The sequence below is a fragment of the Periplaneta americana genome, chromosome 5, assembly GCF_040183065.1.
Source record: "Periplaneta americana isolate PAMFEO1 chromosome 5, P.americana_PAMFEO1_priV1, whole genome shotgun sequence".
Taxonomy (NCBI): Eukaryota; Metazoa; Arthropoda; class Insecta; order Blattodea; family Blattidae; genus Periplaneta; species Periplaneta americana.
In genome coordinates, this window is record NC_091121.1 from 157,202,061 (window position 1) to 157,221,644 (window position 19,584).

Sequence of the window (19,584 nt, forward strand, 5' to 3'; positions counted from 1 at the left end):
ATTCCTTTCTTCGCTATAGATTGTCAATCCTTGTTTCCTCTTTGTCGAAATATTTACAATAAACAAAAAAACTGCTATAAACCTAAATAACAATATGCAATAACATAAATTCTATTAACTATATTATTATCAACACTATTAACACGAAAAGCAAAGGATAACTAAAGCAATACAAGATTTGTGGTATACTGAAAACAATTGTCTTATTGAAACTAATAAAACACTACAGTAAAAACCCCACTATTATTTTCACAAAGTCGCAAAGACTCATAGACACGTGTAGTAGATGTTTGTGAAACAGGAATATTGCAGTGAACAGTGCGGTGCGCATGCGAGACTGTTTCCCCTCCGCCCCGTCTAAGTACTGCAGCCACCTTCTCCTGGCGTGACAACAGTAGTTTACTTAGGTGTTTCTGAATTGGAATAATTCTATGTGCATATAGGTTTGGTACATATTTAATTATATTAAATATAGCCCCCTTGGAGTCGGTAAGTATGCAAATAGATTTTTCAGAAATTTAAGTAACACACTGAAGAGCAGCATAAATAGCTAGCAATTCAGTGTCAAGACTGGAGGAGGATGAACATGGTATGAAATAACTTTCTTGATATTTTGGAATATAATACCCTGCTCCTGATGTCCCATTATTAGGATTTAGAGATCCATCTGTATAAATCTGAAGGTTGTCCTTATATGTGCTGCAGAGTAGTTCCATAGCATCAACTTAAGAATGGAGGATCATTTTGGAATGATTTCCTGGAATTTGTATGCTATGTTTTGGAATCACCCATTTCCACGGAGGAATTTCGTTCACAACTGGAGTTTTAGCAATGAGTGTCTCTGTGATATAGATTGGTATTTCTTTTTTTTTATTTTATAGAAATTACACAGGATATCATCTGACAGTCGTTAATTGTGGAAACATGCCTTGCAAATATGCAAATTTACTGCCATCCTTGATGAGGGCCTTAACAAAATTCTTCATCAGCCGAAGTTTTATATGTAATTGAAGAGGAAGAATCTTATCAGGTGGAACTCAGTGATGTTTCTTGTATATCACTTTTCCCCAGAACATATTCCTCCTGCTTGTCCCACTGTTGCACCACACAACAATTTTCTGTAGCACGATTGTCCCACAAACACAAAAACCAATATTTTGTGAAGCTCCCCTACAAACAAAGCAACGAACCAAATACTTTAAGAATACCATATGGGCAATTCTATTTGTCACGGAATCGGCTTTGGACTGTCTTCAAATAAGTAAATGCTGACAGTTTTAAGAATATAACAAGGAAAGTAATATGCCATGCACATTGCAGTGTACAGTTACCTCTGTACATCAAGGAAAAATGACATATTGAATTGCAAGAAGCATACCACAAATAAATAAATATAATATCACAGAATCATCTTTGGGTCAACCATAGTATGATGGCATGTTGTAACAATACCATATCTCTGGGATTTATAAAGCAGAATAAGGAAACTTTTTTTATTCAAAGGAAGTATATAATGCTAGAAAAACAGTGCAAAAAAACATATCTATTAATTTCAAGTATACAGGAGTTCTGTAAGAATATCTAGAAATGACATTATGTCACAGTATCAGAACCTGTCCCAACATCACTAATGTACATACAAAACAAGTAACATTTTCAAAATTAAATATATTGTCAAATCAAATAATAATAATAATTTATATATCACCTGATAAATGCCTGTTATTATTCGGTTGAGAATCTTTTATCATCCAGTCTGTTGTCAAAAAAACTGAAAGATAGAATTTATAAAACAGTTATATTACCGGTTGTTCTTCATGGTTGTGAAACTTGAACTCTCACTTTGAGAGAGGAACATAGGTTAAGGGTGTTTGAAAATAAGGTGCTTAGAAAAATATTTGGGGCTAAGAGGGATGAAGTTACAGGAGAATGGAGAAAGTTACATAACATACAACTGCACGCATTGTATTCTTCATCTGACATAATTAGGAACATTAAATCCAGACGTTTGAGATGGGCAGGGCATGTAACGCGTATAGGTGAATCCAGAAATGCATATAGAGTGTTAGTTGGGAGGTCTGAGGGAAAAAAACCTTTGGGGAGGCCAAGACGTAGATGGGAAGATAATATTAAAATGGATTTGAGGGAGGTGGGATATGATGATAGAGACTGGATTAATCTTGCTCAGGATAGGGACCAATGGCGGGCTTATGTGAGGGTGGCAATGAACCTCCGGGTTCCTTAAAAGCCATTCAAAAGTGTTACATGTTGCTGTATCATGATATGCACTTTTTCTCTTGATGAATGTGTGCTTTTTGAATGTAGGAAGTTGACTGTCCACCACATCAAAACACAAGAGTCTCCTATTTCTCGATCTTAGCATGATGGTTGCCTGTTTTTTTTTTCGCACTGCTCCCACTTCATATGGAGCTCTGGCTCTGGGAATATACTCTGAATGCAGTGTAAGTGAAATTGATGGAGTGTGTGTTTGTGACCTCACGCTATTTAAATATGCAAGGTTGGCATCCTGTGATGGAACATACATTTTCACAGTATAAGACTGTTCAAAGACAATCGACATGCATCTAATATCCAGGATTTGGAGATGACATTTATTATACACTGCAAATCTAATTAAACTACTAGCAACTAATGTTTTGCTGTTATTGGTGAGTATTACAAGTTACCTTTCGTCTATAAAAGAAGAGTACTTCAGCAAAATTTGTAATGTTTCGGCAGGCCTCTTTGGTTAAGTCAAAACTTATCTCGGAATGATGTTGTCTATTATCATAAAAAAAGACTAAACACAACAGAAATATAGGAACACAATAAATACATCACACTAACATACGAAAACAAAAACACATACAGATTGCATCGTCTTTTAAGAAACTAAAATACAACAATGCACACAAAAAACAATACAAAACACCTCAATACACAGACAAGACACATGAACATTTACAACCTAACAGGTGTATACAAACTAACAAGCAATAGAGTTGTAATGACTTCTACATTGAACAAACTGGAAGATTTTTTCAAACACGTTACAAGGAACATATCACAGCCATAACTAAATCACACAACAATTTAACCTACACAGAACACATCACAAACTCCAACCACAATTACAGCAACATAGAAGCTGACATTAAAATACTACACATTCAATTAAAAAAACAGAAACTCGATACTCTAGAACAATACGAAATTTAGAGACACCACACAAAAACACACCCACAACACACCTTCAACACTCAATTGAATTTCAGAACACATCCTTTTCGATACATTACTACCAATCATGAACACACTCCACCATAACAGAAACCCAGAAGATATCACGGAAATTCACTAGGATGATGGAAATTACACCAAAACTAGTGAATCAACATAATTTTAATATTAGCACAGTAAAGTTGTTACTGTATTTATTTAATTTAAAGAACTTAATAGTTCATTAGTGATATAGGCTATGTATTAAAAGAGAGTAATCAAGAATGAAGTTAATTTTTGTCTGACATCAAGAAATGGTTTCCTCTCGAGGTTTTCTCAGGAATTTGCTATTCAGACATACTTTTTAACATACGAGAGTTGATCCTTATGCTGTAGCCTCGACCTATTTCTAGTTGAACTAAAATTTCTATTTTGTGGCACACAAATGACTGGAATGTATTACGGCTACATGCCAAGTTGCAAGTCTCAACATGTTTGCGTTGGCTCATAGCAGGTGTTCGAGTGGCCAGAGGTGCTGTGTCAGTAGAGAAATTAGCCTGTCGGACAAAGAGCTGTGATTAAATACCTGCAAAGAAGGAAATGTCTTCATCTCAAATTCACCAAGATATGACAGGTACCTTGCGAGAATCTACCGTATCTTACGATATAGTAAAAAGGTCGTGTCAGATGTTTAAATAGGAAAGAACATCATGTGAAGATGAACACAGTAGTGGCCCTTTAAGAACAGTCACAATAGCAAAAAACATCAATAAATTGCATGATTTAGTGCTGCAAGATTGACGAGTCATCATCGGGGATATAGTACAGGAAACAGGCTTTTCATACTATAGTGTGCACAATATTTTGATAAACGAATTGGGCATGAAAAAAAGACTTGCAAGATGGCTGCCTCAAATGTTGATGCTGATGCCAACACAAAAACCACAAAGAGCAGCATTTAACTAATTTTAAAGTGAACAAAAATAAATCTCTTGAATGAATGTGACTATGAATGAGGCATGGGTTCACCACTATGACTCTGAAACCAAAATTCAAAATATGGAGTGGAAACATAAGGGTTCACCAATCCATAAAAAATTCAAAGTGCAGCCATCAGCAGGCAAGGTTTTGGTCTCTCTTTTTGGGATTCCCAAGGTGTTATTTTGACAGGCTATTTGCAGAAAATAGCCACAATAAAAGGCCTTTATTATGCAAATTTAATTGAAAAATTTTTGGGATGCTATCAAGGAGAAACGTTGTGGAAAATTGAGGCAAAAGGTTCTTTTCCACCAAGACAATGCTCCTTAGTTGCAATGGCTGCAATTTAAACAGCAGGAACTTGAATTGCTGGGCCATCCACCCTATTCACCAGATCTGGTACCCAGTAACTTCAGACTATTCCCAAAACTCAAAGAACACCTGCGTGGGAAGAAATTTTCATTCAATAATGAAGTCATGCAATCCGTAAACCAATAGTTTGCAAGGTTGGGCAACCCTTCTTCCAGGAAGCTGTGGAAATGTTGGAACATCACTTGGAGAAGTGTATCAATCTACTAGGAGACAATGTGAAAAAAATGAGGTGACATTAATTTTTTTTTCTCAATTATAAGTAAGTCAGGGCTGCAGCATAAGGACCAACTCTAGTACTTCAAAATAAAACCCTTGATACTGAATATTGTAATAAGGAAATTGTAAGTATAATAGCTGAAGATTCTGATGATATACGAGGCCTGTCTAAAATGTATCCGACCTTAAATTTTCCCGCGCAAAGTAGTGATTCTAAGGCGGTGCCACTGTGCACGGTGGAAGGAGGAACCATAATGCGCATGCTTGAATTTTTTCACCGCATTCGCTTGTGCCAGTCACTGGCTGGTGGTCGCCAAGTAAGGTGCTGTTCTAAGTGTTTGTCGGATTTAGTTTTTTCGCAAGATGACTGAACGAATTGAGCAAAGATACTGCATCAAATTTTGTCAAAAGCTTGGTGATTCTCAAAGTCAAACAATTCGTAAGATTCAGCAGGTGTTTGAGGAAGATGCGATGGGTGTAACACAAATTAAGGAGTGGTTCAACCGATTCAAAGATGGCCGCACATCAGCGGAGAGTGAGCAGCGTTGTGGGAGGCCCCAAACTGCTCGGAGTGCAGCTGTTGTTGAGAGGGTGCGAAATTTGGTGATGGCAGATCGTCGTTTGACCGTGCGGGAGATTGCCGAAGAGGTTGGAGTGAGTAAAGATTCTGCACATGCAATTTTGCGTGATGATTTGAACATGAACCAAGTAGCTGCGAAATTCGTGCCCAAGTTGTTGTCCCCGGAACAAAAAGACCTCTGTCGTGACGTTGCACAGGACCTTCTGGACACCGCCAACATTGTTCCTGGGTTTCTGAACACCGTTATAACTGGAGATGAGTCATGGGTGTACGGGTACGACCCAGAAACAAAAAGACAGTCGTCGCAATGGAAGCATCCCGAGTCTCCAAGGCTGAAGAAAGCGCGGCAGGTGCGAAGCAAAATCAAGGTGATGCTGACTGTTTTCTTTGATGTCCGTGGAATTTTGCATCACGAATACACACTGGAAGGACAAACGGTGACAAAGGAGTACTATCACGATGTTCTCCGGCGACTCCATGATGCAGTTTGGCGCAAAAGACCAGACATGTGGACGGCGAACAACTGGCACTTGCATCACGACAACGCCCCCGCACATTCATCCCAATTGATCCACACTTTCTTGGCCAAACATGGAATTACAACCGTTCGCCAACCTCCCTACTCTCCAGACCTGGCTCCTTGCGACTTCTGGTTGTTTCCAAAATTGAAGACACTACTGAAAGGATCCCGTTTTGAGAGCAGAGAAGAGATAATGCGGAAAGCAACGACGGAGCTGAACACTATTCCAAAAGAAGACTTCCAGAGGTATTTCCAGCAGTGGAAGGATCGGTGGGCTAAGTGTGTGCAAGCACAAGGGGCCTACTTTGAAGGGGATTAGGGTTCCAACCCCGTCAGATATTTGAAATATTTTTTCCGGCTAAAGGTCGGATACTTTTTAGACAGGCCTCGTAGACTACATGACCAGGAAACTCACTGAAGAATATGAGAAGTCTGGACTAAAGTTTAATTTTGAAAAATCTACAGTAACTATATGCTTATAGGAGGAGAGAAACAAAATTTTATAACTGAAAACAAGGCGTTATTAAGTGCAGTAACAAATATAAATATTTAGGTGCTACAGTCACTGATGATGGAAGAAATGACATAGAAATTAAATGTCTAAAGAAAAGAAAATATGCAATATCAACTCTTAATCAGATATTATGAGATAAAAAAAATCACAAAAGAAACTAAACATAAAATTTATAAATCAATTGTTACAAGCACTACTTTGTATGGTGCAGAAACTTGGCAATTAAAAAATATAAAAAAAAAAAAGCTTTTGGCATTGAAAATGAGTTACTGAAGAAGATCAGCAAGAATTTCAATAAGGAATAATGTAATAAGAGAGAAAATGGAAGTTAAGAACAACATTGTAGAGGATATATTAACAAAACAACTAATATGGAAGAGGTGGTGAAGAAGAAGAAACCCAGGGAAAACATCCGAATCACTGGCACTAGGGATCAAGGAAATATACCCATAACAGCTGCAGATAAAACAGCATGGCTGTATGGGGATGCCTACACCAATCTGTCGAGAAAGATGGCCTGACCAAATATCTAGAAGTAAATGGAATAAGTCGAACGATAGAATGCGAAGAACTAAATGTAAAAGGAACAAACAAAGCCTTCAGAGTGGGCATCCCATTTGAACTAAAAGACCTGATGGAACAACCGGAATTCTGGCCAAGAGGAGTCATCGTAAGACAATATATCTTTCGGAGACAGGGTAGACAAAGTATACGATTATAATATCACGAGCAACATCTTAAAGACGGCTACATGGAACACGGAAGGCTTAATAAACGCTTTGGACATGATACCAGAAGATAACCTCGCAAAGTTTGACGTGGTAGTACTCACCGAAACATTTCTGAGAAAGGAATGGAATGCCAAAGGCTTCTACATGATTAACATGCTTTCCACTCTAGGTCAAAGAGGCAGACTGGTGAGTGGCATCACTTGCCTCATAAAACCAGAATTAGCTCCATTTAAAATTGAATGAAATGCTGATAAATAGAACCAAGCTGTGCACCGTCATAGGCGTGTACTACAAAGAAGAGATCATAGACATCATAAGTGGCGGACTAGCGAAAGTGCAGCAGCATGAGCTTGTGATAATCGCAGGAGATATGAACTGTAGGATTGATGTACACAACCGTAAAGCTGAAACTGTCCTACAATTTCTCGAAGAAGAAAGATTAACCTTAATAAATAAAGCTCCCGAGAAAACCTACGTGTGCCATAGTGGGAGCAGCACAATTGACCTTGTGCTGAAGAACATGAAGAGCGTCAGAAAAGTGACACAAGAGGTGCTCAAAATAGCAGCAAGAAAACACATGCCTGTTGCAACGACATTTACACTTCAGAAGGAAAGCCCGACCTGCCCCTGGAACCCAAAGATCTCAAGGAAATTAGATACGCAGAGGACAGAACAGTCCCACACCCGAATCAAAGAAGCAGAATAGATACAAAACGGACGCATCCACAGACCGATAAACAAGTTGGAACACATTATTACAAATGCCACAAGAACCACGAAGCCCAATGAAAGGAAGGCAAAACCCTGGTTCAACAGGATCTGCTACCAGGCTAGAGTCAGCCCTCCACAAGCTCCACAGCGCCTTAACCTCGCGATCAGAAGAGACTCTTAAAGAATACGCAAATGAAAGAAGAAAATACAAAACACTCATAAGAGAATCCAAGAGGGAGTACTGTGAAGAAAACGCCAGAGAGATTATAGAGGAGTAAAAAAACGACCCATTCAGAGTCCTGAAGCAAAGAAAACCAATGTTTCCAAGGGATATCCCCAGGGACACATGGGTCCAACACTTCACTGAAATTCTGCAATCAAAAGACATCAGGCCACACAAGGAAACAGCAAAGAAAGGAGAAGACTTTTCCCTCGAGTCATTCACATAGGATGAAGTCTTGAGATTGGTCATAGGCTCAAAAGACAAAAAGGCCAGCGGTCCGGACAATATCTTTAACGAGCATCTAAAGAACGCAGCCCCAATGCTCATAAAAGCCTGGACAGACCTCTTCAATGAATGCTTGTTGAGAGGGAGTATTCCAGAGCGTTGGAGAACATTGAAGATCAAAACGCTGTATAAGGGGAAAGGCAACACTAGTGACCCTCATGCATACAGAGGCATCACTCTGGAGTGCACAATCCTGAAAATACTGACAAAACTTGTCGTGGAAACACTAGTGGACCATCTTATACCAGTAGAGCAATTTGGCTTTAGAAAGAACTGCTCCACAATCCAAGCCATGGAATGCCTCCAAAAAAAAAAAAAAATAAAATAAAATAAAAAAAAAGCACTCCACCACCCGAAAAGGAAACTATACACGGTGTTTGTGGACTACACAAAAGCATTCGACACAATCAATAGAACAAAACTCACAGCCAAATTAGAGAACCTAATAGGAAGGACAAACCCAATAGCCAGACTGATAAGGGACATCTTGATAGAGAATAACATCTGGATTGACGACACAGTAACAGTATCAATACGGATCGACCAAGTTCTGCAGCAGCGAAAGCTAAAAGAGTGTATCATCCTGCACATTGTTATTATTATTATTATTATTATTATTATTATTTTAATTAGCTTCTAAGATTATTTCATACAAACACACAAACATTCTCTGTAAATTAATATTGATAAACATAAAGGCCGCCTTAAATAGAAGGAGTCATTTGTTTTGATTTCATTATAGCCATCATCATCGTTCCTTTAATAACTCTTATGTGACATATTTATCAATTTTCAGATTTTTGCTCTATTAAATAACTTAAATAGTGATATAGCAAATAATAAAATCTCCTATATGTAATTATATTTCTTTCTCTCGAAAATGTAAGAATTCATGATCTCCTATGTACCACTGCCATAGAATGAATAAATGTGTGTTTTCTTCCTACTTAAAAATTTTATATTTTGCACATAGGAGTTATTGCAGGAACAATGACGCTATAATCTGAGGCGGCAGTGAAAATGTATTGTATTGTTATTTTAAAACTCTTGTATAGCCTTAAATATCAGTCCTATCAAAATTTTGCATAGAATAAAACTTATCGGAAATCATTTTTAAAGAAACTTTTGTTATGTAACATTTTTCACAAAAATCAATAATAAGCAAGATATTTCGATTTATTTAAGGCCCCCTTATAACCCCCTTTTAAATAAAGTATTTTGAATGCCATATAGCCTAAAATCTAAGTTACAACGAACTTAATTTATATTCTAATTTTCATCAAAATCCGTTGAGCCATTATTGCGTGAAAAGGTAACAAACATCCATAGAGACACAGACAGACAGACATACATACAAACAAAAATTTCAAAAAAGCGATTTTCGGTCTCAGGATGATTAATTATATAATTATGTTAACACCAATTATTTTTGGAAAAGTGAAAATTATCAGAAAAATTTCAGTTACAGATTTATTAGTATAGATTACATAAACTAAACATGAAACTAAATACTTCAGCTGCAATTATTTCACCATGACTTGTAAATATGTGTGAACTATTTTTTTCTTTCTTTATGGGAATACCAGGGAAGGCATCACACATTTGTGAGTTTTGTTTATAGTGTGCACAGTTCATTATTTTAATTTTACGTTTTAAAACGTCTGATTAGTGAATTATGTTACCAGTCAGTGATGTATACCATAGAGGGCAAGCCACCAGCATAGCTCAGTCAGTTCAGCTAAGGTGCTTGCCTGTCGATCTGGAGTTGCACTCGGGTGCGGGTTCAATTCTCACTTGGGCTGATTACCTGGTTGGGTTCTTCCGAGGGTTTCCCCAAGCATAAGGAAAATGTCACGTAATCTATGGCGAATCCTAGGCCTCATCTTGCCAGATATCATCTCACAAAATTCCTACACTTTCCACATTAATTTTATTTCAGGTTATACAGGTTTCGTTTATTCGTTTTTCATACTTATAAATCATATTTTAAACTCCAGAAGATACGAAACTGTAGTGTTCTTTGTTAAGATGAGACCTACTGTGAAATTCGTCGAAGTTCGCAAATTTTGCCTAAAGCCTTTCCATTCACAGACAGGGAGACAGGGTTCCTTTACATGTTGTAAGACCTACAACACAGGTCTGCCCTCTACCTTCCCTCTAACAAAAGCAATATTAAGTGATTTCTTCTTCCTCTTCTTCTTATTTGGTATTACAGCCCAGGTGGGCCTTAACCTCCTCTATGGCTCTCTTCCATCCTTCTCTATCCATCGCCAACTCCCTCCAATTCCTTATTCCTAATCTATTCACATCCACTCATACACAGTTCCACCATCTTGTTCTTGGTCTTCCTCTTAATCTGGTTCCATCTGGGTTGTTATTGAAGACAATCTTCACTTTCCTTGTTGTTTCCATCCTTGTGACGTGTCCCAACCATCTCAGTCTTTGACATCTTATGTGCGCCTCCAAATCCGATTCCTTGTACAGTTCGTATATCTCATTATTATATCTGGCTCTCCATCCATCCACTGTTTCAATTGCTCCGAATATCCTTCTTAAGATTTTCCTCTCAAATACTGCTAGTTGTTTGCATGTATTTTTATTCAGAACCCATGTTACTGTACCATATGTTATAATGGGTCTTATTAGGGTTTTGTAAATCTTGATTTTGATTTCTCTAGATATTATTTTATTTTTAACAATTGGTAAAAGTGAATAATATGCCCTGTTAGCCAGATTTATTCTTCTTTGTACCTCATTCCTTAGGTCATTATTTGCTGTCAATATTGATCCGAGATATGTAAATTCTTTTACTTTTTCAAACTTGTATGTTCCCATTTTAACTTCCTTCACTTGATCATTTTGTCTTTTGGTGACTGACATAAATTTAGATTTCTTTGTATTTATTTTAAATCCCAGCTTCTGAGTTTCCTTATCCAATGCTATCAAGGCTTCTTCAACGTCTTGTATCCTTCTTCCGGTGATGATGACATCATCCGCATAGCCTAAAATCTGTTGTGTCTTATTAAAAATAGTTCCATTAATTTGGACTTCTGATTTTATTATTGCAATGTGTAGGGCTATATTAAACAAGAGAGGTGCCAGCCCATCTCCTTGCCTGGTTCCTTTCTCCAATTTAAAATGTTCAGTTGTGATCTTTCCTAATTTCACTGTTGCCTTTGGTTCAGATGACACAATTCTGCATACATTTATCAGTTTCCTTGGAAAACCGAGTTGATGCATGTGTCCCCATATTGTCCTAAGTATTAGATTATCATATGCAGATTCAAAATCTAAAAAGAGGCAGTGTAAATCGATGTTCTGTTCCCAGCATTTTTCTGTCTCTTGTCTCATTATGAATAGCTGGTCCACCGTCGATCTTCCCAGTCTGAATCTGCACTGATAGTCCCCTACTATTCCTTCCATATATGGTAACATTTTTATATAGGATGTTAGTCAAAATTTTATAAACTGTACACAGTAAAGTTATTGCCCTATAGTTCTCACATATCATATTATCACCCTTTTTATGTATTGGAACTATCATCCCTGTTCTCCACTCCTCAGGAATAGTCTCGGTTACCCATATCCTTTGTTTAAGTGATTTCTATCACCCTTAAAATCCCATCAAACTCAGCAATATTTAAAATTCACAGGAATCAAATATGAATTATAAACTGCACATTTATTTTTTCAAAATATACTATAATAACACGACTTGCAATATGAAAGTATGTGTGTCTATTTACTACAAGCATTCTGTTACTTAATTTTATCTCGGTGTTTCTGAGGAATGCCAGTTCTTCGAAATTCACTGCGTTCACTTAAGTATTCTTCTTTACAACTATTCTTGAATTCTTCATTTTGATACCAACGATTTAAGCATTCCTTGAGGGCACTGTTTTCCTTTCGACATGTAACAACCATGAAGAGACTGGATTCCTTGCAGCATTCATTGAAGGCTGAAGAAGAAACTATATGTTAGTATTACTGTATTCAACACAATAATAAAATGTAAAATCGCACAACTTCATATTGACAGATCATCTTCTTCAAATTTTTTTTGCACATTTTGAAAAATGACATTATTTTATAAGATTTAATCTTATCAATAGATGCTACTAGAGATGTATGGAAATAAGCAGAATATTTTTCTAAAATATGCACTATAAATATTAAATTAAATTAATGCAATTAAGGACCTAATATTCTAAAATGTGCTAAGTGCCAAAAACAACTTTCTGAGATAATGATGAAAAACACTGCAAAATTCATGTTGAGTTATCCACAGCACCATCTTTTGGGGCACAAATGAGACACTTACAGTTGAACTACGACAAAAACAATTTAGTATTACATTGTCTCCCTTAGATTGAATAAAATGAAATTTGAAAAAATTTGCACTTAGCACATTTAGAATGTTAGGTCTTCAGTTGTAGTGACAATGAGATATTTCATTCTCTGCTGTTGCAACGAAAATCATCCTGAGATATTCTTGGATAAAACTTTTATGTCTGCCAGTGAGGACTGCTTTATAAATTCAAAATGCTCTTTTACTTTCTACAATAGAGAAAAACGTCTCTAATTTCGACTAACTGGGGGAAAATTCAGTCTGAATTAATCAAAGGCCGAATATAGAGAATTTACTGGAACAAGATTATTTCGACAATTTAAAATATGATAGGTACCAGCATTGTCAGAGGGCTACTCATAAAGTAACTTCCATTTTATTGTAACAAAAAATGGCAATGTGTTTATAGGATTTGTTTACAACAGTTTGAAACTGCAAATTTTTATTTATTTTTCAACATAGTTTCTGACTAAATTGAGGCACTTATAGCATTTAACGAGATTTTGAGTACCGTAATATAAAAATCTCCAACTTGTGACTGAAGCCAACCTACGACATTGGACTGCAACTCTTCATCATTGTCAAAGCACTGCAATGCAAACCACTTCTTCATATACATGACTGCTATCACTAGGCATCAAATCAGGGCTGTATGGAGGATAACCAAACACTTTCCAGTTGAAATTTTGCAGTTCGGACACAGTATGCAGGCGTTGTCATGGAAAAAAACCACTCCAGAGTGCAACGTGATGGATTTTAGCTACTTTACAGTTTTTGTCACAAAAAATCATATTACCGAGTTCATATCTGACAGCTGGAGGGATTCCCAATTCGAGCACATATTTTGAACACCCATAGCACTGCAAGTAACAGCCACACGATCCTCTCTGTACCACTAATCAAACCAAACTGAATCACACAACAGCAAAGATGACATCACAATGCCGATTACTGTATACTCTATATGAAAACAGAAGTTACTTTACGAATAGCACTTGTATATTTGTTTAATTACTAATCATTCTATTTTACAAACATATGAAACACAAAACATTATTTTAAATAGAATAAGTTTGAAGTTCTTCAGTCCAAGACAATTACTGCATGGGAAGAACATACTGTAACTAGCTTTTACAAACAGATGGAACACAAAACATTAACTTCTTTAGTCCAAATCAATTACTGTACGGAAAGTAATAGGTTTGGAAATTTCAGATTGTAATTTGAAGGAAGAGGTAAGTGTTGTCTGTATCTGTTAACAGTGTTGTTCTTTATGCACACCAGAACACATTTCTTTTATGACAAGAGAACATTTCTGATACTTCAAATTACAATCCACAAATTCAATTAATGTATATAAATGAATCTTATGTTGGATAATTTGAATTCATAAACAAATTTTTCACTCTTTGCTTTCACTTCTACCTTCAATATGTTGAATATTAATCTCCAAGAGTCATATGAGAGATAATTCCCAATTATCAGGAATTCCAAATTAATGAAGTCCGAATTAGCAGTTTCACTGTACTTACATATTACATAAATGGATAAGAATATATTATTACCAAATTTAAATATGTATTAACAGTCACGAATTTTCTTCCTGTGATCATATCCACAAATATCTCTTAAAATAAAAGTTTCATTATATGTAGAAGTAGGAAATGTGATTGCAAAATATTTTACATAAAAATGACTAATGTCATAGGTCTAAATAGCTCCCTAAACATATACTGTCACCAAATTAATATAAGCAAACTTATATTTCAGCTTTCCAACCGCCCTCAAATACAAAACACAGAAAAGTGATTTCTGGCAACTACTGTATCATCTCTGAATGCGTGAAGTGTTATGCAGTTCTTAAAAACATTGTTTTAACCAGCACAATTTCATATCCTATCCAGTGACTTCCTGTGTCTACTGTTAATTTCATTCAAGATTATATTATTGGCATGGCTACAGAGTGAGTTCTACACAGACTTCACAAACTGGCATGTAATTTTATTCCAAGAAGATAACTGTATACTGGTAAGTTAGAAGTTAAAAAGGAATAGCATAAACACTTTTAAATATCATAATTTGCTAAAATGGGTGGTAGTGGTGGTGGCGATGGTGGTGGTTGCAGTGGTGGTGGTGATGGTGGTGGTGGTGGTGGTCATGGTGGTGGTGGTGGTGTTGGTCACAGTGGCGGTAGGGGGTCGCAGTGGTGGTCACTGTGGCGGCATTGGGGGTTGCAGTGGTGATGGCAGTGGTGGTCGTGGTGGCGGCAGCAGCAGCAGTAGTAGTAGTAATAATAATCACCACCACCACTCATGAAACTCACCTTTCACTTCGTCAAAACATTTTTCATCTCTAGCTTTTTCTCTCATTTTCTTAGGAATAAGGACTTCAATCTCTACATTTCGCAGTGACCTGTCCAGTGGATCACCTGTAAACATTATAGGTTCATCTCATTTTCTGCCTACTGAGCAGTAAAATTTAGTTATGAATTCAGTTCACCAAATTGATATAACTGCTTTCAGTCCGCCATCCAGGTACTGTGAATATTAGATTATACTAAATTCATTCTTTGCTCCGTAAGTATATGAAGAATTGTTTTGATATTAACCTTAAATCATACAGACATAAAGACCTGAACAGTGCAAGTTACAATAATTATTAAATTGTGCGATGAGTCTCAGTGCCAATGTAGAGGCATAAAATAAGACTAGCAGTTAAGCAATCGAGCATGTGAAATTTTCCCTAGACTTTGTACTGCCAGATCTGATGGACATTTCTCAGAAACAACGGTACTTCTGATGGACCTTCGTCTTTTCTATTTGTAGTAAATCTCCTTCAGTTGAAGAAAATATCACAAATGGCAACAATTCACAATATTCTAATGCATTCCCTACACTTCCAGAGTTTTTTTTTTTTTTTTTTGCACAGCGTGTAACTACCTTAGCATTACAAACAATTCCTAAGAGACTATCTGAACCGATGCGTGACTTCAGAAAATAAATTACAGACTTTGCAAAAATCTGTCCCTAACTTGATTCTGATGTAATATGTTCCAAATATTCGGATCCTAGCTCTTTTAAGTAGGAATATACTCCTCTCTTACTCCTCTTCGATTAAATGCATTCTCAGTTTTCCTTAGCACAGTGTTTTGTCTTTTCTACCAATCCTTTCGCATTCAACTGTAAAATCACTTTGTAAATTGGAACATTCCTTTCCAGAGACCTTCGAACTTTATTCCTGTCAATAACAGAATTCGTATTGTATTTATGATGATACCTATGTCTTGCAACATAGCCAATGTAATCGCTGCAGCTGAACAATCAGAGACGCCAAATCGATCACATAGTTTTGCCACAGTAGGAAGTGGCACAGGCATTTGACATTTGTGAATCATTCCCCATTGGTTTTTCTATACCCGCAACAGTTGAATGAGAAGTATTCAAACAGATTCAATAATGAACATGATCAGACTAATGATTAACTGATTCACAACTGCGAAAATTAAAGAAAACAACTTTTTACTTAAAGTTGTTTATATACTTCAACGTTTAAAGCCTGATAGAGTCCTCAAGATAGTATTTAAAATTGCTGAACTTTTGCAGAATTATAATACTAGGTAATTATGTTACCCATCATGACAGCACAAGTAAAGTACAAGAATCGCATTTTAAAAGTTAATGTCGGTTTGAGAGCATTTATTTATTGTTAAGAAATGGTGACCAAGTAATAAAAAGAACAATTGTTGAATAATGAAGAGCTACCATATTTTTCTGTTGAGACACGGCCTTATTGTCTGATAAATGTGTGTGTAAATTGTAGAGTTATGAAATAAGCAAGTTTTCGTACTTCATTGTTTGGTATACTCTTTTAACACTTGTATAATCACTGATTAATAACTTCTTTACTGTGTTAATATTATAAAAAATGACTAGTTTCGAGGTGTGTTCCTCAGTGTAATTATTGTAAAGAATCAGTGAAGTTTTCATAAGGTCAAGGATCAGTGACAGGCTAGATTTGTTTTGTACAGGCTTTTGGTATGCCTTTCATGTACGTATTTTGGCAGATAGGTAGAGGCAGTAGATAAAAAGCGAATTTTAATAAGGTCGAGGATTAGTGACAGGTTAGGTTTTGTTTGTTCAGGCATTTAGTATGCTTTGCCTATACGCTTTTTGGTAGAGAAGTACATAGATCTAGGTTTAACTGTGCTATGTGAAAAGTTATTCCGTTTTTTTTTTGTTTTTTTTTTTTAGAAATTATCCATTTCTAAAATTGAGTTTGTAACCTGTTAGCCCATTTCATGAGGTTTTAGAAATGTAAATTGTGTTTTCCACCATCGAAGTTTCAGATATGTTGCAAAGTTCTGTTTATGAAGATGAAGTTAAAATAATGTGTCTCAAGAGTTGTGGATTATTTTTTAAAATAAATGAAGAAGACAGATCTTATATGAAACAACCAGATTTTATGCAAGTTATCTCAGTTGTTGAAATGAAAGGGGACAGAATGTTTTACAAAATTGATAAGAAGCTAGATATCAGAGAAGTATAAATGGGTTTATATTTTATATGTAACATCTTTGAATTTAATGTTCTTTTGAAATAAAATGTTCATTTGTCAGTGTGTGTGCATTGAAAATTTAAAATGACAGGGGCATAATATACCATGTGATAAAGTAAGAAAATCACCTTGGATGGCAATATTATAAAAGACAGTTGTTAAAAAAGTTTATTTTTCTATATTTTCCACTAAGATTTATGAATCAGCTGTATAACAAAACACAACGGTCACAAATTTACACTTACAGACAGAATGTGATGCGAGTTATATAACACGAGTTACTAGCACTTTCTAATAAAATTATTTTCTTTTATTTCTTTTTTTATTATCCATGGTTCAAGAAAATGTTGTAAATATATTAAACAGTAATAATGATAAAACTGGAAACATGTAAGGCTTTTACTTTCAGAGAGATTTGAAGAAATATTATTGACTTCACTTAGAATATCTATGTAACATGAGTTAACAACTATTTCATTCCCGATTACTGGCTACTGCCATGAAGAATGTGCCTAAATGCAATGAATAAGCCAAAAAACTTTCGTAAAAAGCTTGTTTTAGTATATAAATAAGTTCACAAATTTGTCTACAAGTAACGTGAGTTACCATGAAATGACCCATATAGGCCTACATGGTTACAAATCACACAAATCAAAACAAGACAATGACTTGCTAATAAATGTTAAAGATAGGTAGATAATGGGGTTTAAAAAGGGCGCATCAGGAATTATGGCTATTTGCGCCCTTAGCTACAATTCTTTAAAAAACAAAAAACAAAGATTTGAAGAAATACCTATTATTGCCTTCACTTAGAATATCTATTTTGTGTAACATGAGTTAAACAACTATTTCATTCCCAATTACTGGCCACTGCCACGAAGAATGTGCCTAAATACAATGAATAAGCCAAAAAACTTTCGTAAAAAGCTTCATCTCTTGTTTTAGTATATAAATAAGTTCACAAATTTGTCTACATGTAACATGAGTTACCATGAAATGACCCATATAGGCCTACATGGTTACAAATCACACGAATCAAAACAAGACAATGACTTGCTAATAAATGTTATAGATAGGTAGATAATGGGGTTTAAAAAGGGCGCATCAGGAACTATGGCTGATTACAGAAAAAGATACAATTCCCAATCAAACAAGGAAAGAATCGGTAGCAGCATTCCGCATAGCAACAGGCCACAATTTATTTTATGTGCACAAATGTAGGAATTTTGGAGGTAGAGGAGAAGGGAGAATGCCGTGAACTGAAGTTTATCCCAGCAGAGCATCTTCACCGACTCTCCATTCTTCCCTCACATGTGTTCTGTGCAAAGATTGCAATTTGGTATCGTGTACTGGGACCATGTTAAAAGTGTAGTGCTATGATAAACTTCAAGTAAGTCTGTTGGATAGTAATTGTACTGGGAAGTATTATGAGAATGATCTTATGCAAGGTGTCTGGGCACTAAATTAAATTAATAATAATAGGCCTACCTAGTTAACAAAACACTAGCATAAGGCGAGATGGTAACAGTGAAATAATGCATAGTTACAAACAAATAATATTATTCTTCGACAATAAAATTGGGCTTAAATCGTCCAGTCTTGTATTGTTTATTCAGCGCCAGAAGCATTTCAAACAAGTAAAATTCGAAGAAAAAAAATAGGGGGGGGGGGAGGGTTTCTACAGCACACGACATTGAAGGCTTTTTGACGAAAAGGGTGAAAAAATGATATAATTTTGAAAGGAATGGTAATTTTGAATGTGAAGAATTTATATAGGACGTCAGTTGACTTTAAGACATATTAGAAAATAGCTAAAAATTGAAAAGAATTAATCTGTGTAGGTAACCTAAAAGTGATTATTTAATACGTGAAATAAAGAGGTAGAACACTTCAAAATGAACGCGAAACATATATCTCACTTCACTTAGTATATGTAAGTCATACCAAAAGCTTAAACTAACCTAACCTGTCACAGATTCGTACATGTGAGGCATCGAAAACCAAACTAACCTTTCACATATTCCTGAACCATAGAACTTTGAAAAATCCAAGTTAGAAGTTTCGGTGTCGTGTGCTATAGAAAACGCAAATGATTTTTTTTTACATTATTTAACTTCACCTAATCCATGTGGTCCCCCGCCAAGTTTCTTAGATAAGACAGACGGATCTCCTACTGACTCCATATTCTTTTTATTTTATCAGGTTGCAGTGTTGCCAACACATAAACTGTATCCCCGTCAGCCTAACACAAGAGGAGTACTCCTCTTGCGCCAATGTCAACAGAAATCACACACAGAGGTTACCAGGAACAAGAGGAGCTCGTTGCCCATAAC

The 19,584-nt window shown here is 35.9% G+C and overlaps 1 protein-coding gene across 1 annotated transcript; it reads right to left on the reverse strand.

Annotated features, from left to right (window-relative positions):
• Positions 1-12,012: 12,012 nt before the first annotated feature.
• On the reverse strand, positions 12,013-19,513 carry LOC138700244 (COX assembly mitochondrial protein homolog). Its single transcript, XM_069826726.1, has 3 exons — positions 19,371-19,513; positions 15,021-15,125; positions 12,013-12,308 (listed from the first exon to the last, which is right to left on the reverse strand). The coding sequence occupies exons 1-3, from the start codon at positions 19,432-19,434 to the stop codon at positions 12,109-12,111; spliced, it is 369 nt and encodes a 122-aa protein (XP_069682827.1). The 5' UTR covers positions 19,435-19,513; the 3' UTR covers positions 12,013-12,108.
• Between the last annotated feature and the right edge of the window lie 71 nt (positions 19,514-19,584).

Bases quoted from the DNA above. Each gene is read 5' to 3' on its own strand.
- LOC138700244 (XM_069826726.1), bottom strand. From the start codon at position 19,434: ATGGAGTCAGTAGGAGATCCGTCTGTCTTATCTAAGAAACTTGGCGGG. The intron at 15,126-19,370 runs GTGAAGTTAAAT...TAATGTTTACAG, and splicing joins CGGGGGACCACATGGATTAG to GTGATCCACTGGACAGGTCA. The intron at 12,309-15,020 runs GTGAGTTTCATG...TTTCTTCTTCAG, and splicing joins ATGTTTTGACGAAGTGAAAG to CCTTCAATGAATGCTGCAAG.